Source organism: Vipera ursinii, assembly GCF_947247035.1.
Source record: "Vipera ursinii genome assembly, chromosome: 2".
NCBI lineage: Eukaryota > Metazoa > Chordata > Lepidosauria > Squamata > Viperidae > Vipera > Vipera ursinii.
Window position 1 is genome coordinate 186,485,036 of NC_139513.1, and position 14,683 is coordinate 186,499,718.

The 14,683-nt window shown below is 46.6% G+C and overlaps 2 protein-coding genes across 5 annotated transcripts in view; one reads left to right on the plus strand and one right to left on the minus strand.

Moving 5' to 3' along the window:
- Nucleotides 1–14,683, minus strand: part of EXOSC8 (exosome component 8) — a 366,617-nt gene that overhangs the window by 298,155 nt on the left and 53,779 nt on the right. The gene's annotated exons all lie outside the window — the stretch shown is intronic.
- Nucleotides 1–14,683, plus strand: part of SUPT20H (SPT20 homolog, SAGA complex component) — an 80,250-nt gene that overhangs the window by 48,808 nt on the left and 16,759 nt on the right. For 2 of the 4 annotated variants that reach the window (XM_083354463.1, XM_083354466.1), the window contains exon 23: nucleotides 11,077–11,179. The exons of the other annotated variants lie outside the window; for them this stretch is intronic. In XM_083354463.1, coding sequence (XP_083210589.1) covers nucleotides 11,077–11,179 — 103 coding nt within the window. The remainder of the gene's footprint in view (nucleotides 1–11,076; nucleotides 11,180–14,683) is intronic. 4 annotated transcript variants of the gene reach the window in all.

The following is a 14,683-nucleotide window of genomic DNA, read 5'->3' on the forward strand; positions in this document are numbered from 1 at the left end:
GAACGCCGTTCTGAGTGTTCTATGAGAAAAAAAGCCCTGCATATCCTTATTATTTTAACATCCAGTCTTTATAGACAATCATTGTCCTAATTAGTTTTTCCCAATTTTTAATTTCTCATTAATATTTAACTTTAACATTTAACATTTAATATTTATAATTTCCAAGTTTTGAGTAACTGAAGTTCCCATTTTCACAATTCATCACAAAATCTAATATTCAGAATACACATCTATTTAGATATAGTCTATTTCTCACTATTTTACATCAACTAATTGATATTAAAGTATAACATTCTTATTTCCTATTAATTTCCAAAAATCTTAAATTTAGTAACCAAATTTTCTTGTTTCAACATCAAATACTTCCTCTCTTTTCCTCTTAATGTCTGTTATCGCATATTTAAGCTACTACAGTTTTTATTATATCAGCTAAGTAAAAATATGTTTATTACATTTATCAATATATTTTTACCTTATATATATCTTAAATAGCTTTACATTCAACCTTTATAAACAAATCAATATTCAAATTTAACTTTTAATATTTATACTTCCAAATTTTAAAATAACCAGTTTTCTTTATCTTAGTTCATAACACAATCTAATATTCAAAGTACATATCTTATCAAATCAAGTATATGCTATTTTAATCCTTACTAATAAATCAAAGCTCTAATTTTCTTCAGCCTTATCTTAGCTTTCTTTCTTTGCCAATTCGCCTTCCATATCTGTGTTTTTAAATCATCATATAGATCTCCCTCTGTTATTACAGATATTTTTTGAAGTAAGAAAGGCTGTCCAGTCACCATTTTTTGAAGGGACTAACAAATCATCTCTCTATTTTTCTCTCTCAGCATAGTTGTCCTGAAATGTTTATCTTCCCTTCGGTCTGTTCTTCTTCTTGATCCTCAAGTTTCTTCTGGTTTATATAGAAAGTCTTTTCCATTTTCAAAGTTGTCAATCCCTTTTCTGGGTTTTCCATTAACTATGTTTGTTGATCAGTTGAATCTTTTATCATAGTATTTAATTGCTTCACTTCTTCTATTCTGTGTAGTTAATTCTTTGTTTGTGATGAAAGTTTGGGTTCGTATATCATCTGTGGCTTTAAGAATAGTTTCATGAATTGCTTTCAACATAAATAAAATTGGTTCCTGATCTTCATCCATGTTCTCTTAGTGGTGTGAATTAAAAGCTTTACAATCAGAAAATAAAAATAATTTTATCACAGAGTGTAGAACACAGCTGGGCTTCTCACAGCTGATTGCCAAGGTTACAAGTCTTATCTATAGTCTGGGCTTCAGGCCTAATCTCTTTTAGACAAAACAGGTTGTAGTATCATGTTTAGCCACAAGATGTTGCCCATACCATTTAGGACAGTGGTGGCGAAACTTTTGGAGACCGAGTGCCCAAACTGCAACCCAAAACCCACTTATGCATCACCAGGTGGGTGGGCCTGGCCTGGGTGGGCGTGGCCAACTCGATGTCATTCCTGGGGAGGGATGGTTGTGGGGGCCGGGCAGGATTGGGGGAGATCCAGCGGTACTCTGGTGGGTGGGGAAGTGGGTAGGAGGCTTGTCCTGCAGGGTGAGATGAGGCAAGGAAGGGGGCAGGGCAGGGATGCCATTGCCGTGGGGCAAGGCAAGGCGAGGCAGGGGCTGGCTGAAGACAAAGGGGGACTCCAATGAGGAGGAGGAGAAGGTGGAAGAGGGTTTACGCAACCTTAGTAACCAGAGTGGGGATCCCCCCCAAAACAAACATGCTTTATGGGTAACCTCAAAGCATGACAGAAGAGACCAAAACCTGCTGCAACCACCCAGCAGATGGAGGGGAATAAAAACCAAATAGCCCCCCCTGCCAATCCTCAATGAAAGCCTTGGACAGGCGAAAGAGTGCAGGCCTGCGGGTGTCTTGCTCAGCTGATGGCTTGGAGGAGAAGGGCAGCTACACCCCCTCCCAAACGCTTCCCTCTCACAAAAGCAGGATGAAAACTCCAAAAAGTGACAAGGAAAAAAGTTAAAACAGAAGAGTGTCTCGTGATGGTTTTCTTCCCCAATTCCTTCTAGCTGCAGATTAAATATGTAAAAACAACAAAAGAAAAAACTTGGCTTTCTCTCATTTTAATTCAGAAGGAAGGAACGGGAGGATTTGGGGGGGTTGTTTGTTTTAAAGGAACGGAAAGAGGAGCTGGGGGAGCGGGGCAGGAGAACAGCAATGGCGCAAGGCTTCTGGCTATGCAGGGGGCAGGGGGGTGTTCTTTTTAAAAGAGCAAAATGAGGCAAAAAGTAAAAATCCCCCACTCACTCCACTTCCCAAAAACACAATAACAGAGCTTTCAATGATACAAGTTTTTATTGAAAAGTAAAAGTCTGTATTTGGCATGCTTTTAAAGAATTAATATGATTTTTGCTGTTGTATGCCTGCTGATAATTTATCTACCCTTGTAAGTTTGAGAGCAACACATGCAGCACTCAGGTCATCTGTTAGTCTGCTTCTGATATCAGAAGCTGAAAACAACTGCTCACAAGCGTAAGATGATCCAAACAAAGTAAGGAAAGCAATCCCAAGTGCTTTCATGGATTTAAAATTATCTGGCAGAGAATTCCACACTTCGAGGATTTCGTTCTCAGAACTAACTGTGCTGTCCTTTGTCATCCCTTTAGTGTTTCATGCAGGTCACAGAATTTATTTTTCCAGATAGTATTTTCTTGAAATTCCAGTAGCTCCATTTCCAGATTTCCTAAATCTAACCACTCTAAGTAGGAAAGATCAAGTTCTTCAAATTTGGCTTTATCTGGAAAAGTAAGAAAACAGGGTTGTCTCCATCTTACGGAACTGTGAAAATCTGTTATTAAAATTCACCTTTGCAGCTGCTACAATGCTAGAAAATTCCTTGTAGATTTCCTGATGGCTTGTAGGATTGTATGCAAATGTTGTAGAACTTTCTAAATGAACTTTTAGACTAGGAAAATATTTCAGCTGCCCACTTTCAAGATCTCTTTCAAAAACCTGCAGTTTTCTCTCAAATGTTTTGATATCACAAAACATTTAATAAGAGGCCCCTAGTAAGTTTCTTAGCTAATTTTTTTGTGGGGTTAGGGAGGGGGGTGGGAATTTCTTTTGGTTGTTTGGAAATGGGGGGTAGTCCAACAACCGTTGTTCAGGCCAGGTCCGGGATTGATCGCCGGGGGAGGGAGCGGGGGTCGGTTGCTTCCGGGGCTCCAGAGCGGGTCGTGGGATTACCTATTCCACAGGTCGGCAACCTGCGGCTCCGGAGCCGCATGCGGCTCTTTGAGCCGTCTCTTGCGGCTCCCAGCCGCCCGGTGCGCGCGCACCTCTTCCAACGGGCAGTGGTGCGCGCACACCTCTCCAAATGGAGAGTGGCACCGCCCATTTGGAGAGGTGCACGCGCACCTCCCCGAATGGGCGGAGGTGCGCGCGCACCTCCCCAAACCTTTGGAGAGGTGCGCGCGTACCTCCGCGCGAATGGGCAGCGGTGCCGCTCTTTCAGGAAGCCCGCCGTGGCCCGTCTGTGAAGCTGCCGAAAGCGGCAGCTTAGCAGACGGGCCGCGGCAGCTTCCGCAAAGAGCGGCGCCCCTGCCCATTCCGAGAGGTGCGTGCGCACCTCTCCGAACGACCGGAGGTGCGCGTGCACCTCCCCAAACCTTTGGGGAGGTGCGCGCGTACCTCCGCGCGAACGGGCAGCGGTGCCGCTCTTTCAGGAAGCCCGCCGCGGCCCGTCTGTGAAGCTGCCGAAAGCGGCAGCTTAGCAGACGGGCCCGCGGCAGCTTCCGCAAAGAGCGGCGCCCCTGCCCATTCCGAGAGGTGCGTGCGCACCTCTCCGAACGACCGGAGGTGCGCGCGCACCTCCCCAAACCTTTGGGGAGGTGCGCGCGTACCTCCGCGCGAACGGGCAGCGGGCCGCTCTTTCAGGAAGCTGCCGCTTTCGGCAGCTTCCTGAAAGAGCGGCGCCGCTGCCCCTTCGCTTTCGGCAGCTTCCTGAAAGAGCGGCGCCGCTGCCCCTTCGCACGGAGGTGCGCGTGCAACTCCGGTCGTTCGGAGAGGTGCGCGCGCACCTCTCGGAATGGGCAGGGGCGCCGCTCTTTGCGGAAGCTGCCGCAGCCCGTTTGCTAAGCTGCCGCTTTCGGCAGCTTCACAGACGGGCCGCGGCGGGCTTCCTGAAAGAGCGGCACCGCTGCCCATTCGCGCGGAGGTACGCGCGCACCTCCGGTTGTTCGGAGAGGTGCGCGCGCACCTCTCGGAATGGGCAGGGGCGCCGCTCTTTGCGGAAGCTGCCACGGCCCGTCTGCAAAGCTGCCGAAAGCGGCAGCTTTGCAGACGGGCCGTCGCCATCGGGCAACCGGGAACCGGTTCCATCTCATTTTTTAAAAAATGGCAGCCGCGTGCGTCCGCGCATGCGCAAAAAACCTTTTTGCGCATGCGCGTGCATGGACACACGCACGCGGCTCCCTCTTTTTTTAATTTGTGATGGAACCGGTTCCCAGTGGCTCTTTTTCTTTTTTAGGTTGCCGACCCCTGACCTATTCCCACGACGTTAGGGAATGGCAGCAGGCGTATGAACAGAGGGCCGTATCGACTTCTGGGAAGGCCTCTCCGCTGCTTACAAGCGGTGAGGCACTCCGACCCTCTGTTTCTGCCCCGAGGTCGCGGGAGCGAGGATGTGCAGCCACCTGAGCTCCGGTTGGTGTACTTGAACGCCAGGTCTGTTGTTAATAAGGCTCCTCTCATCCGGGATCTGGTCGAGGGTGAGCATGCGGACCTGGCTTGCATCACGGAGACTTGGTTGGGCCCAGAGGTCAGTATTCCTCTGGTCGATCTTTGCCCACCAGGTTTCCGGGTGCTACACCGGCCTCGGGCTCAGGGTAGGGGTGGGGGAGTGGCGGTTGTCATGAGGGAGACCTTGTGTCCGCGGGAGACCACCGTTCCCCAGATAGTCGTGTGTGAGTCTCTCTTCTTAAGATGTGGCCCTAGTGCGCAGTTGGGCTTGCTGCTGGTGTACCTTTCGCCTAGTCACGCAGCAGCAGCCCTGCCTGAGCTTCTCGATATCCTCTCTGGGTTGGTGATTGAGTTCCCCAAACTTATAGTTTGGGGTGACTTCAATCTACCATCCCTGGGAGGATCCTCTGAGTTACCTCGGGAGTTCATGGCTTCCATGACGGCCATGGACCTGACGCAAGTAATTTCTGGACCGACTCATGTGGGAGGCCACATCCTTGACCTGATTTTCTTATCTGGATGGTGGTTAGATGATCTTGGTGGGGGCTCCCCAATTGTTATGCCCCTGTCATGGACCGATCATCATCTCCTGCGGCTGGTCTTCCGTTTTGCCACTCCCCACCGTGGGTGTGCGGAACCAACTAGATGGTACCGCCCCAGGCGCTTAATGGACCCTGAGAGGTTCCAGGCAGCGCTGGGGTCCCCACCTGTCTCCTTCGCTCACAACTTGGCGGATGCCTTAGTGGAAGCCTGGGAAAGGGCAGCCACGGAGGTTCTCGACCGAGTTGTACCCTTGCGGCCCCTGACCCCGTGCAGATCCCATCGAGCTCCATGGTTTTCTGCGGAGCTTCGGGAGATGAAGCGTCAGAGACGGGGCCTAGAGAGCTGTTGGAGATCCAGCCGATCCGAATCCGACCGATTGCGACTAAGAACCTACATTAGGTCTTATCTTGCTGCGATAAGGGCGGCGAGGTCTAATCACTTCGCTACCCTTATCGCGTCCGCAGATAATCGCCCGGCCGCCCTGTTTAGGGTGACCCGCTCCCTCCTTAATCAGGAGGTGAGGGAGGAACCCTTGCAGGGTCGTGCCGAGGAGTTTAACCAACATCTGTCGGACAAAATTGCTCGGATTCGGACCAGTCTGGACTCTGACTGGGCAGAGTCTGACGATCAGGACACGGGTGGTCTTGTCGATATTACCTGGGAGGAGTTTGATTCTGTGACTCCGGAGGAAGTGGACAGGATTATGGGGCGGCTGAGCTCCACCACATGTTTATTGGACCCGTGCCCTTCCTGGCTGGTTTATGCGGCCCGGGAGGGGACACGAGGCTGGTTCCAGGCGGTTATATCTGCCTCTTTGAGTGAGGGTAGTTTCCCTGCCGTCTTGAAAGAGGCGGTGGTGAGACCTCTCCTCAAGAAGCCTGCCTTGGACCCAGCTGTGCTGAATAACCTTCGTCCAGTCTCCAACCTTCGCTTTCTTGCGAAGGTTATTGAGAGTGTGGTGGCGCATCAGCTCCCTTTGGTCCTGGATGAAGCGGATTATCTAGACCCGTACCAATCAGGTTTCAGGCCCGGGTACAGCACGGAGACGGCATTGGTCGCTCTGGTGAATGATCTCTGGAGGGCTCGGGACAGGGGACATTCCTCTGTCCTAGTCCTATTAGACCTCTCAGCGGCGTTCGATACCATCAACCATGGTATCCTGCTGCGGCGTCTCAGGGGATTGGGAGTGGGAGGCATGGTTTTGCAGTGGTTCTCCTCCTATCTCCTGGGACGTTCGCAGTCGGTGTTGGCAGGGGGGCAGAGGTCGACCTCGAGGTCTCTCGTTTGTGGAGTTCCTCAGGGGTCGGTCCTCTCGCCTCTCCTGTTCAACATCTACATGAAACCGCTGGGTGAGATCATTCGTGGTTTTGGAGTTGGGTATCATCAGTACGCCGATGATACCCAGCTTTTTATTTCGACCCCAAAGCACCCCAGTGATGCCCTCGACGTGATGTCCCGTTGCCTGGAGGCGGTTCGGGTCTGGATGGGGAGGAACAGACTTCAACTCAACCCCGACAAGACTGAGTGGCTGTGCATACCGGCATGCTGGGATATTCAGAACATTCCATCTCTTTCCATGGGGGGTGAACTATTACCCCCCATAGATAGGGCTCACAACTTGGGAGTCCTTCTAGATTCACGGCTCACTCTGGAAGACCATATAGTAGCTGTGACTAGGGGGGCCTTCGCCCAGGTTCGCCTGGTGCGCCAGTTGCAGCCCTATCTAGACCGGGATGCTTTATGTACGGTCACTCACGCGCTCGTGACCTCTCGTCTGGACTACTGGGGCTGCCCTTGAGGACCACTCGGAGGCTCCAACTGGTACAGAATGCAGCCGCGAGAGTTGTGTTGGGAGTGTCCCGATACTCCCATGTTACACCTCTGCTCCGTGAGCTGCATTGGTTGCCAGTTGTCTTCCGGGTGAGATTCAAGGTACTGGTAATGGTGTTTAAGGCCCTACATGGCATGGGTCCGGAGTACCTTAGGGAGCACCTGCTGCCGGCATCAACTTCCCTCCGCCCTGTGCGCTCCCACAGAGAGGGTCTCCTCAGGGTGCCACCGATCAGAGAATGTCGATTGGTGGCCCCCAGGGGGAGGTCCTTCTCTGTGGGCGCCCTGGAGCTATGGAATCGGTTGCCGGTTGAGCTCCGGATGGTGCCCGATCTTCGCTCCTTCCGTCGCGATCTGAAGACACTCTTATTTGAACAAGCCGGCCTGGCCTGATGGGGGATGGGTTGAGTTTTTATGGTCATTTTTAATATTTTAGTCGGGCATATGTTTAATTTTCTTTTAACTTTTGTATTTTTGTATTTTTTATATATCTGCCCTGTTCACCGCCCTGAGTCCTTCGGGAGAAGGGCAGTATATAAATAAAATTATTATTATTATTATTATCCTTTCTGCTGTTTTCCCTGCACCTTGTAATTGTTTGTTCAGCAGACTGAAGTGTTGTGTAAAGTCTGTAAAAAACATGAGGTTGGTAAGCCAGGCCATATCAGTGAACTGTGGATATTCTTGCCCTTTTTCATGCATAAACAGCCTAATTTCATCCAAACAGGGTACAAATCTCTCCAGGACTCGTCCTCTGCTCAGCCACTAGACATTATTGTACATAAATAAACAATCAAGTGCCTGAACCTCCCCAAGAAGTACTTGAAATTGCCGACAATTCAGAGCACAAGCCATTATGTAATTCACTATTTTTGTGATGTCTTTGAGGACATCGTCAAATTTTTTGTTCCTTTCCCTGGCACAAAGAGCTTTTTGGTGTATAATACAATGGAATTGAATTACTTTATATTTTGTTTCTTGAAGAAACAACCATATGAAACCAGATGTTGCCCCCACCATAGAAGCTGCTTCATCACTTGTAATTGAAACCACCTTTTCTGGTCTTATGTCTTGTGACAAAAATGCTTCCTTCACAGCATTGTAGATATCTACACCTTGTGTTCTTTCATGCAAAGACATCAGTTTCAGCAGCTCTTCTCTCATGATGTCACCAACAGCATAACACAAAAGTACTGCCAGCCTTGCATGATTATTTATACCTGTGCTTTCGTCCAAGCACATGCAGTAACAGGCTGCCTTTTGTAAGTCAGTGGTGAGCTGCTGACTAACATCACTTGCCATGCGCTGGACTCTATCTTTAACAGTATTTCTGCTCAGTGGTGTCTCAGAGATGTGTTGAATAATTTTATCCTTGTTTGGGAAATCATGAAAAAGAGAATCACTCCCAGACAACATGGCCGTTTTGATTATATCCCCATCAGAGAGGGGCTTACCATGTTTTGCTATGCACAGTGAAATTTTAAAACTGGCAGCTGTCAGATGATTTGTTCTGGAAAGATAGTTGGAAAAACTAAGATGCTGGGAATGATAGCTCCTCAATTTCCCTTCAAGAAACTCTTTTCTTTCAGTATCACCAAGTTGGGCAACATTTCTGTGGTTGGTTTCAAAGTGCCGTCTGACACTTGATGTGTGACACACAACACTTTCATTGCATAGAACACATAATGCTTTCCCACTTCGTTCAATCACTCCAAATGACTGTGTCCAGGCCTCTTGGAATGATCTTCCACTATTTGTTTTTGATTTTTTGGCTGTAGTCATTTTTGGGTGGGTATACAAGATTTGGAGTCTACAAAAACACAAAATTAAAAAAAATGAAGCAACCAATACAAATCTGTCTCTAAATAACTAACACTATTAGTTAACACTAAAGAAATGGATATTCCCTGAATCAACAATCTAGGATGGGGGAATTAAACAATGAAAGCAGTGTCTTGGATTTTACAGATTGTTGGAAAAGTACTCATTTATTTTACCAGATACTGTAAATAGCAGAGAAATCTGAAGCAGAATGCCTGTACTAGCAGATGCAACTGATATAAAATCTGGACGAAGAATGGTCAATAAAGCATTCTTGGTTGTCTATTTTATCTTTCCTAATAAGCTGTAACCAACTTCCTCACTTCACTTTGCAAACCCTGTGGGTCCCATGCCATTCCACATACCTGCAAGAGGGCAGCTGCAATCCGGGTACTCTAACAGGGCTTTTCCAATCTCCTAGCAAGGTGTCAAAAGCTTGATGTAAACTTGATGACACCACCCACCCACCCACCCACCCCCCAAAAAGGGAAAAAAGTGATTAAGTACAGTAGTCCTCACCTTACAACAGTTCACTTAGTGACTGTGTGAAGTGACAACAGCACTTAAAAAAGTGGCTTAAGACCATTTTTCACACTCTGGCGCATGCACGCCCTCCCCTTGCTGTTGCCACGAGGCTGGGAAGCTGGTGAGTGTGAATGCTGTCTTGCCAACTGAGGCAGCTTCAGACACCAGGCCACCCCCCTCACTATTGCCATCGCCCCAAGAGGCTGGGCAGCCGGTGAGTGTGAATGCTGCCTCATTGGGGCCTGCTGAGGCCATCAGCCAGCTGAGGCAGCTTCAGACACCAGCCCCCCCCATTGCCACCACCTACGAGGCTGGGCAGCTGGCCGAGGCAAGGCAGTGCCCCCCCGCCATTACCCCTTTGCCGCCGCACACTAGGCAAGATAGCCCAACCCGCCCCCGCCTGCCATTAACGCTCTGTTAATGCTGCCACTGCATGCAGCACATGAGGCAAGACAGCCCCACCCGCCCCCAGCTACCATTATCGCTCGGCTGCCGCCAGCTTACACAAGACAAGGCAAGGCAGCCCCCTCCCAGCCGCCATTATTGCTCAGTCGCTGCCAGTTTACAAGAGGCAAGGCAAGGCAGCCCCCTCCTGGCAGCCATTATCACTTTGCCACTGCTAGCGGCTTACAAGAGACAAGGCAAGGCAACCCCCTTCTGACCGCCATTATTGCTTTGCCGCCGGCACCGGCTTACACGAGACAAGGCAGGCCCCTCCTGGTCGCCAGAGGCAAGGCAGCCCCCCCGCGCTGCCATTACTGCTCTGCTTCCCCCACCGCCCCTCATCTTCCTTCCCTGCGTCGCCGGCCGCTGAAACTTACCGCTGTTGGTTCGTGCTCGCTCGCTGTCCGGTCTGACTCGTGCTCGTTCTTTCGTTGTCTACAGCAAATGCTTCTGCCGAAAGTTCCTCCTTTTATACCCTCTCACCTATTCCCAGATTGTGCATGCAGATTATCCTGGATGAAATAAATTATCTGGATCTGTTTCAGTTCAGCTTTAGACATATATTAGAGGGGAGCTAATTCGAAAGCACGTAAAAATACAAGTAGAAAAATAGGGACCACTACGGTGGGAAGGTAACAGCATTCCATGTGCCTTTGGCGTCTAGTCATGCCGGCCACATGACCACGGAGACGTCCTCAGACAAGCGCTGGCTCTTCGGCTTTGAAACGGAGATGAGCACCGGCCCCTAGAGTCAGAAACGACTAACACACATGTGCGGGGGAACCTTTACTTTTACTTATTTCTGATTAAGGGTTAGCTTTGGTACCTTCTAGAACTATATTGTGCATTGCTGTAGCCTCATTAGTATGAATAGAGATGACAAACTGAACTACAGTAAAGAACTTCTGTTTGAGGTATGTTTATAAAATAACTATAAGAATTCATGGTGTATGACATCCATTACAGTTAATAAAATAAAGTTTGTGCAGTAAAGTGGCAAAATAACTAAGAAGTATTACTGAAGCTGTCTCTTCATTTACAAAATCTTGTTTTCAGATGAAACTCACTATTTATGTATCAAACTAAGAAAAGCTTTGAAATGTATTTCTTCCTAAAGGAAAATAAATACATTAACTGTACAGATCATGAATATCTTTTTATATATCATTTTTTTGCTAGGGTTCTGAGGAAGTCCCCCCAAACCTAGATCAATCCTTATCTGCTCAGGAAACTGTTGTTAACTTGACTGGAGTAGGGAACTTTATCCAACCTCAGGCAGCAGGTATGTGTATTCAAGAATGAGCTTTATGGAGTGTTCCTATGCAAATTCATTTTTTAAACTATGTTTCCTAGTATAGGAGAATTCTAGCAGTAAATATACAACTCCAAACACATCTGCCCTTATATGAGTTTTTTTTACTGTGTTCAGTTTTACACTTCATTAAAATACTTTAAGAAATGAGTAAATGGGTACCTTTGTTTTATCCTTGAACAAACAAAAGCCAGACTTCCAGGTTTAATGTTTTCACTGGTTCCTTATAGAATCAATCATAACCAAACAAGGGCTGGAAGTGATCTTGGAAGTATTTTAGTCCAGCCACCTGCCCATGGCAGGAGACCTTGTATCGTCCTGGGCAAATGGTTGTCCAATCCTTTCCTAAAAACTTCCAGTGATGACGCACCCACAACTCTACGATGCAAGCTATTCCATTGGCTAATTATTCCATCAGGACGTTTATCCTTAGTTTCAGGTTGGATTTCTCTATAACTAACTTCCACTCATTGCTTCTTGTCTTGCCCTCAGGTGCTTTGGAAAATAAGTTGACTCTGTCTTCTCTGTAACAACCCCTCAAGTACTGGAAGACAGCTGTCATAGCACCCCTAATTCTTGTCTTTATTAGGCTAGCCATACCTAGTTCCCTTAACTATTCCTCATACAATTTATCCTGCAAACCCCTTATCATATTAGTTGCTCTTCTTTGTACTCTTACTAGGGTCTCAGCATCTTTTTTATATCAAGATGACCAAAACTGTATGCTGTATTCCAAGCATGGCCCCACTATTGCAGTAAAAAGCGGCATTATCATTTCATATGATTTTTTAAATAAATGTTTTATTGCTTTTCTATTTTCACAATCAAGTGCCCAATAGACAACGTTATGACACAGTCCATTAGTGATTCCGTGGTACATGTAAGCTTCTTCAAACTAAGTCCGATATTACACCCTCCAGTACATCCACTCTTCTTCTGGTAATAACCATTTTTCCACACTAAGCAAATACAATTCGTATTGTTGTTAGTATATATACAATTGCATATCAACATCTGTTACATTTTTCTAATAGTGTCAATAATATCAGTTTAGAATATCTTTTCTAACCAAAGCATATTTTAATTGCATTTGCACTCAGTTTCCATTTATTTAGTTCATATCCTATTTTCACTTTTTTCACTTTTAATTTCCCATCCATGTTCAAAGTATCCCAATCAGTTATAATTTCAGAACAAGTTATATTTGGGTAACCAAATCCCTTATTCAAAGTTCTTAGCATATTCTTATTTCCCTTTTCATACCAAGATATGATATTCTGATTACAAATCCTATCTAGTTATAATAATACTTCTATTTCTAACAATCTATTCTTAACCATATTCAAACATCTAATTAGTAATCTAGCATCCCCTCTAATAGGTCAAAGCTTCTGTTTCCTTCAGTCTTACTCTAGCTTTCTTCCTTTGCCAACTAACTTTCCAAGTCAGTGCATTTGGATCATCAAATAATTCTTCCTCTATTTCTGTATATATTATTTAAAACAAGAGAAACAATTTAATTAAAGTATTTTTGGAAGAACTAACCCATTGATATTCATTAAACAGCCTTCCTCCTTCTCCAGTTCCCCACAATTCTATTAATGGATTTATCTTCCATTCCATCAGTTCTCCTTCCTTATACTCCAGTATGTACTGAAACCTTGGTTTGTAAAAAGTCTTTTCCCTTTCCAATACTAGTGTCTTCTAAGTTTTCATTTATCTGAGTCTGGTTATTAGCTTCTTCCTTTGGATCCTCAATGTTTGTGTCAGCATTCTCTAGTTTTCCTTCTATTTTCCGGGTTGCTAGTTGTTTCTCTGTAGTTGTTTTCTGAGTTTATAGATTTAAATTAGAAAATTGTTCTTTTATCTCCTTTGTGTTATTTTTAACCTGATCACAAGCTAAAGCAATTGTTTTTTGTATTAATTTCAACGTGGAGAGAACTTATGCTGATGACACCCAGCTTTTTATCTCAACTCCAAACAATATCAGTGATGCCCTAGACGTGATGTCCCGCTGCCTGAAAGCGGTCCGGGAATGGATGGGGAGGAACAGGCTTCAACTGAACCCGGACAAGACTGAATGGCTGTACGTTCCGGCAAGCCAGGATATTCAGAACGTCCCATTGTTTAACATCGGGGACAAGTTACTACCCCCTGTTGATAGGGCCCGCAACCTGGGTGTCCTCCTAGACTCGCAGCTCTCCCTAGAAGACCACATAGGAGCTGTGACCAAGGGGGCCTTCTCCCGGGTTCGACTAGTTCGCCAACTACGGCCTTATCTGGACCTGGATTCCTTACGTACACTCACCCATGCCCTTGTGACCTCTCGCCTAGACTATTGTAACGCTCTCTACATGGGGCTGCCCTTGAGATCCACTCGGAAGCTTCAACTGGTGCAAAGTGCAGCGGCACGGACACTCTTGGGAGCCTCCCGATACTCCCATATCACACCTCTCCTCCGTGCGCTGCACTGGCTTCCGGTTGCCTTCCGTGTGAAGTTCAAGGTGCTAACAATGACATACAAAGCCCTACATGGCATGGGTCCGGACTACCTACGGGAGCACCTTCTGCCAATGTCAGCACCCCACCGTCCTGTGCGCTCCCACAGAGAGGGCCTCCTCAGGGTGCCACCGCTCAAGGAATGTCGGCTGGTGGCCCCCAGGGGGAGGGCATTCTCAGTGGGTGCGCCAGCCCTCTGGAACAGCTTACCAACCGAAATCCGGATGGCCCCCGACCTCCGTACCTTCCGACGCGACTTAAAAACTTTCCTGTTCCAGCAGTCCGGCCTGGCATGATAGCGTTAATTGGGGTCCCAGTTTGTTTTCACTATTGTTTTTATTATTTTTATTGTTCATCTGTATACCTTCCTTCCTCTGTACACCGCCCCGAGTCCCTCGGGAGAAGGGCGGTTTATAAAAACTAATAAATAAATAAATAAATAAATATTTCTGTGGTTCATCAGTATTTTCTTGGTGATATGGAAAACTGAGGCTACTGGGGACAGATGTTAAGGATTTTTTTTTACTATTTAGAGCTAAGTATGGAACATCCATTTTATTTATTTTTTGTCAGTAGCCTTTATAAATTTATCCAACCAACTAGCCGTTCCTAAATCTCCCCTAAGCAGATATAAGTAAATTGCCCCGTCTTCCTGCGTCTGCATCGCTGCAACGTCAATACCAGAAGTCCATTTCATGTGATTTTAATGCTATCTCTCAGATTATGTAGCCCAGGACTGCATTGGGGTTTTTTTGGCAGTTGCAGCCCTCTATTAGTTTATATTTAAGTTGTGGTCTGCTAGGACAATTACATTCCTCTCACAGTCATTACTATTGAGCCAAGTACTGCCTATTTTATACCTATACATTTGATTTTTCCTATCTAAGTGCAGGGCCTCACTTTTCTCACCACTGAACTGCATCTTGTCAGCTAGGGCTCAAGTCTGTCAAGATCCTTCTGAATCTTGATTCTATC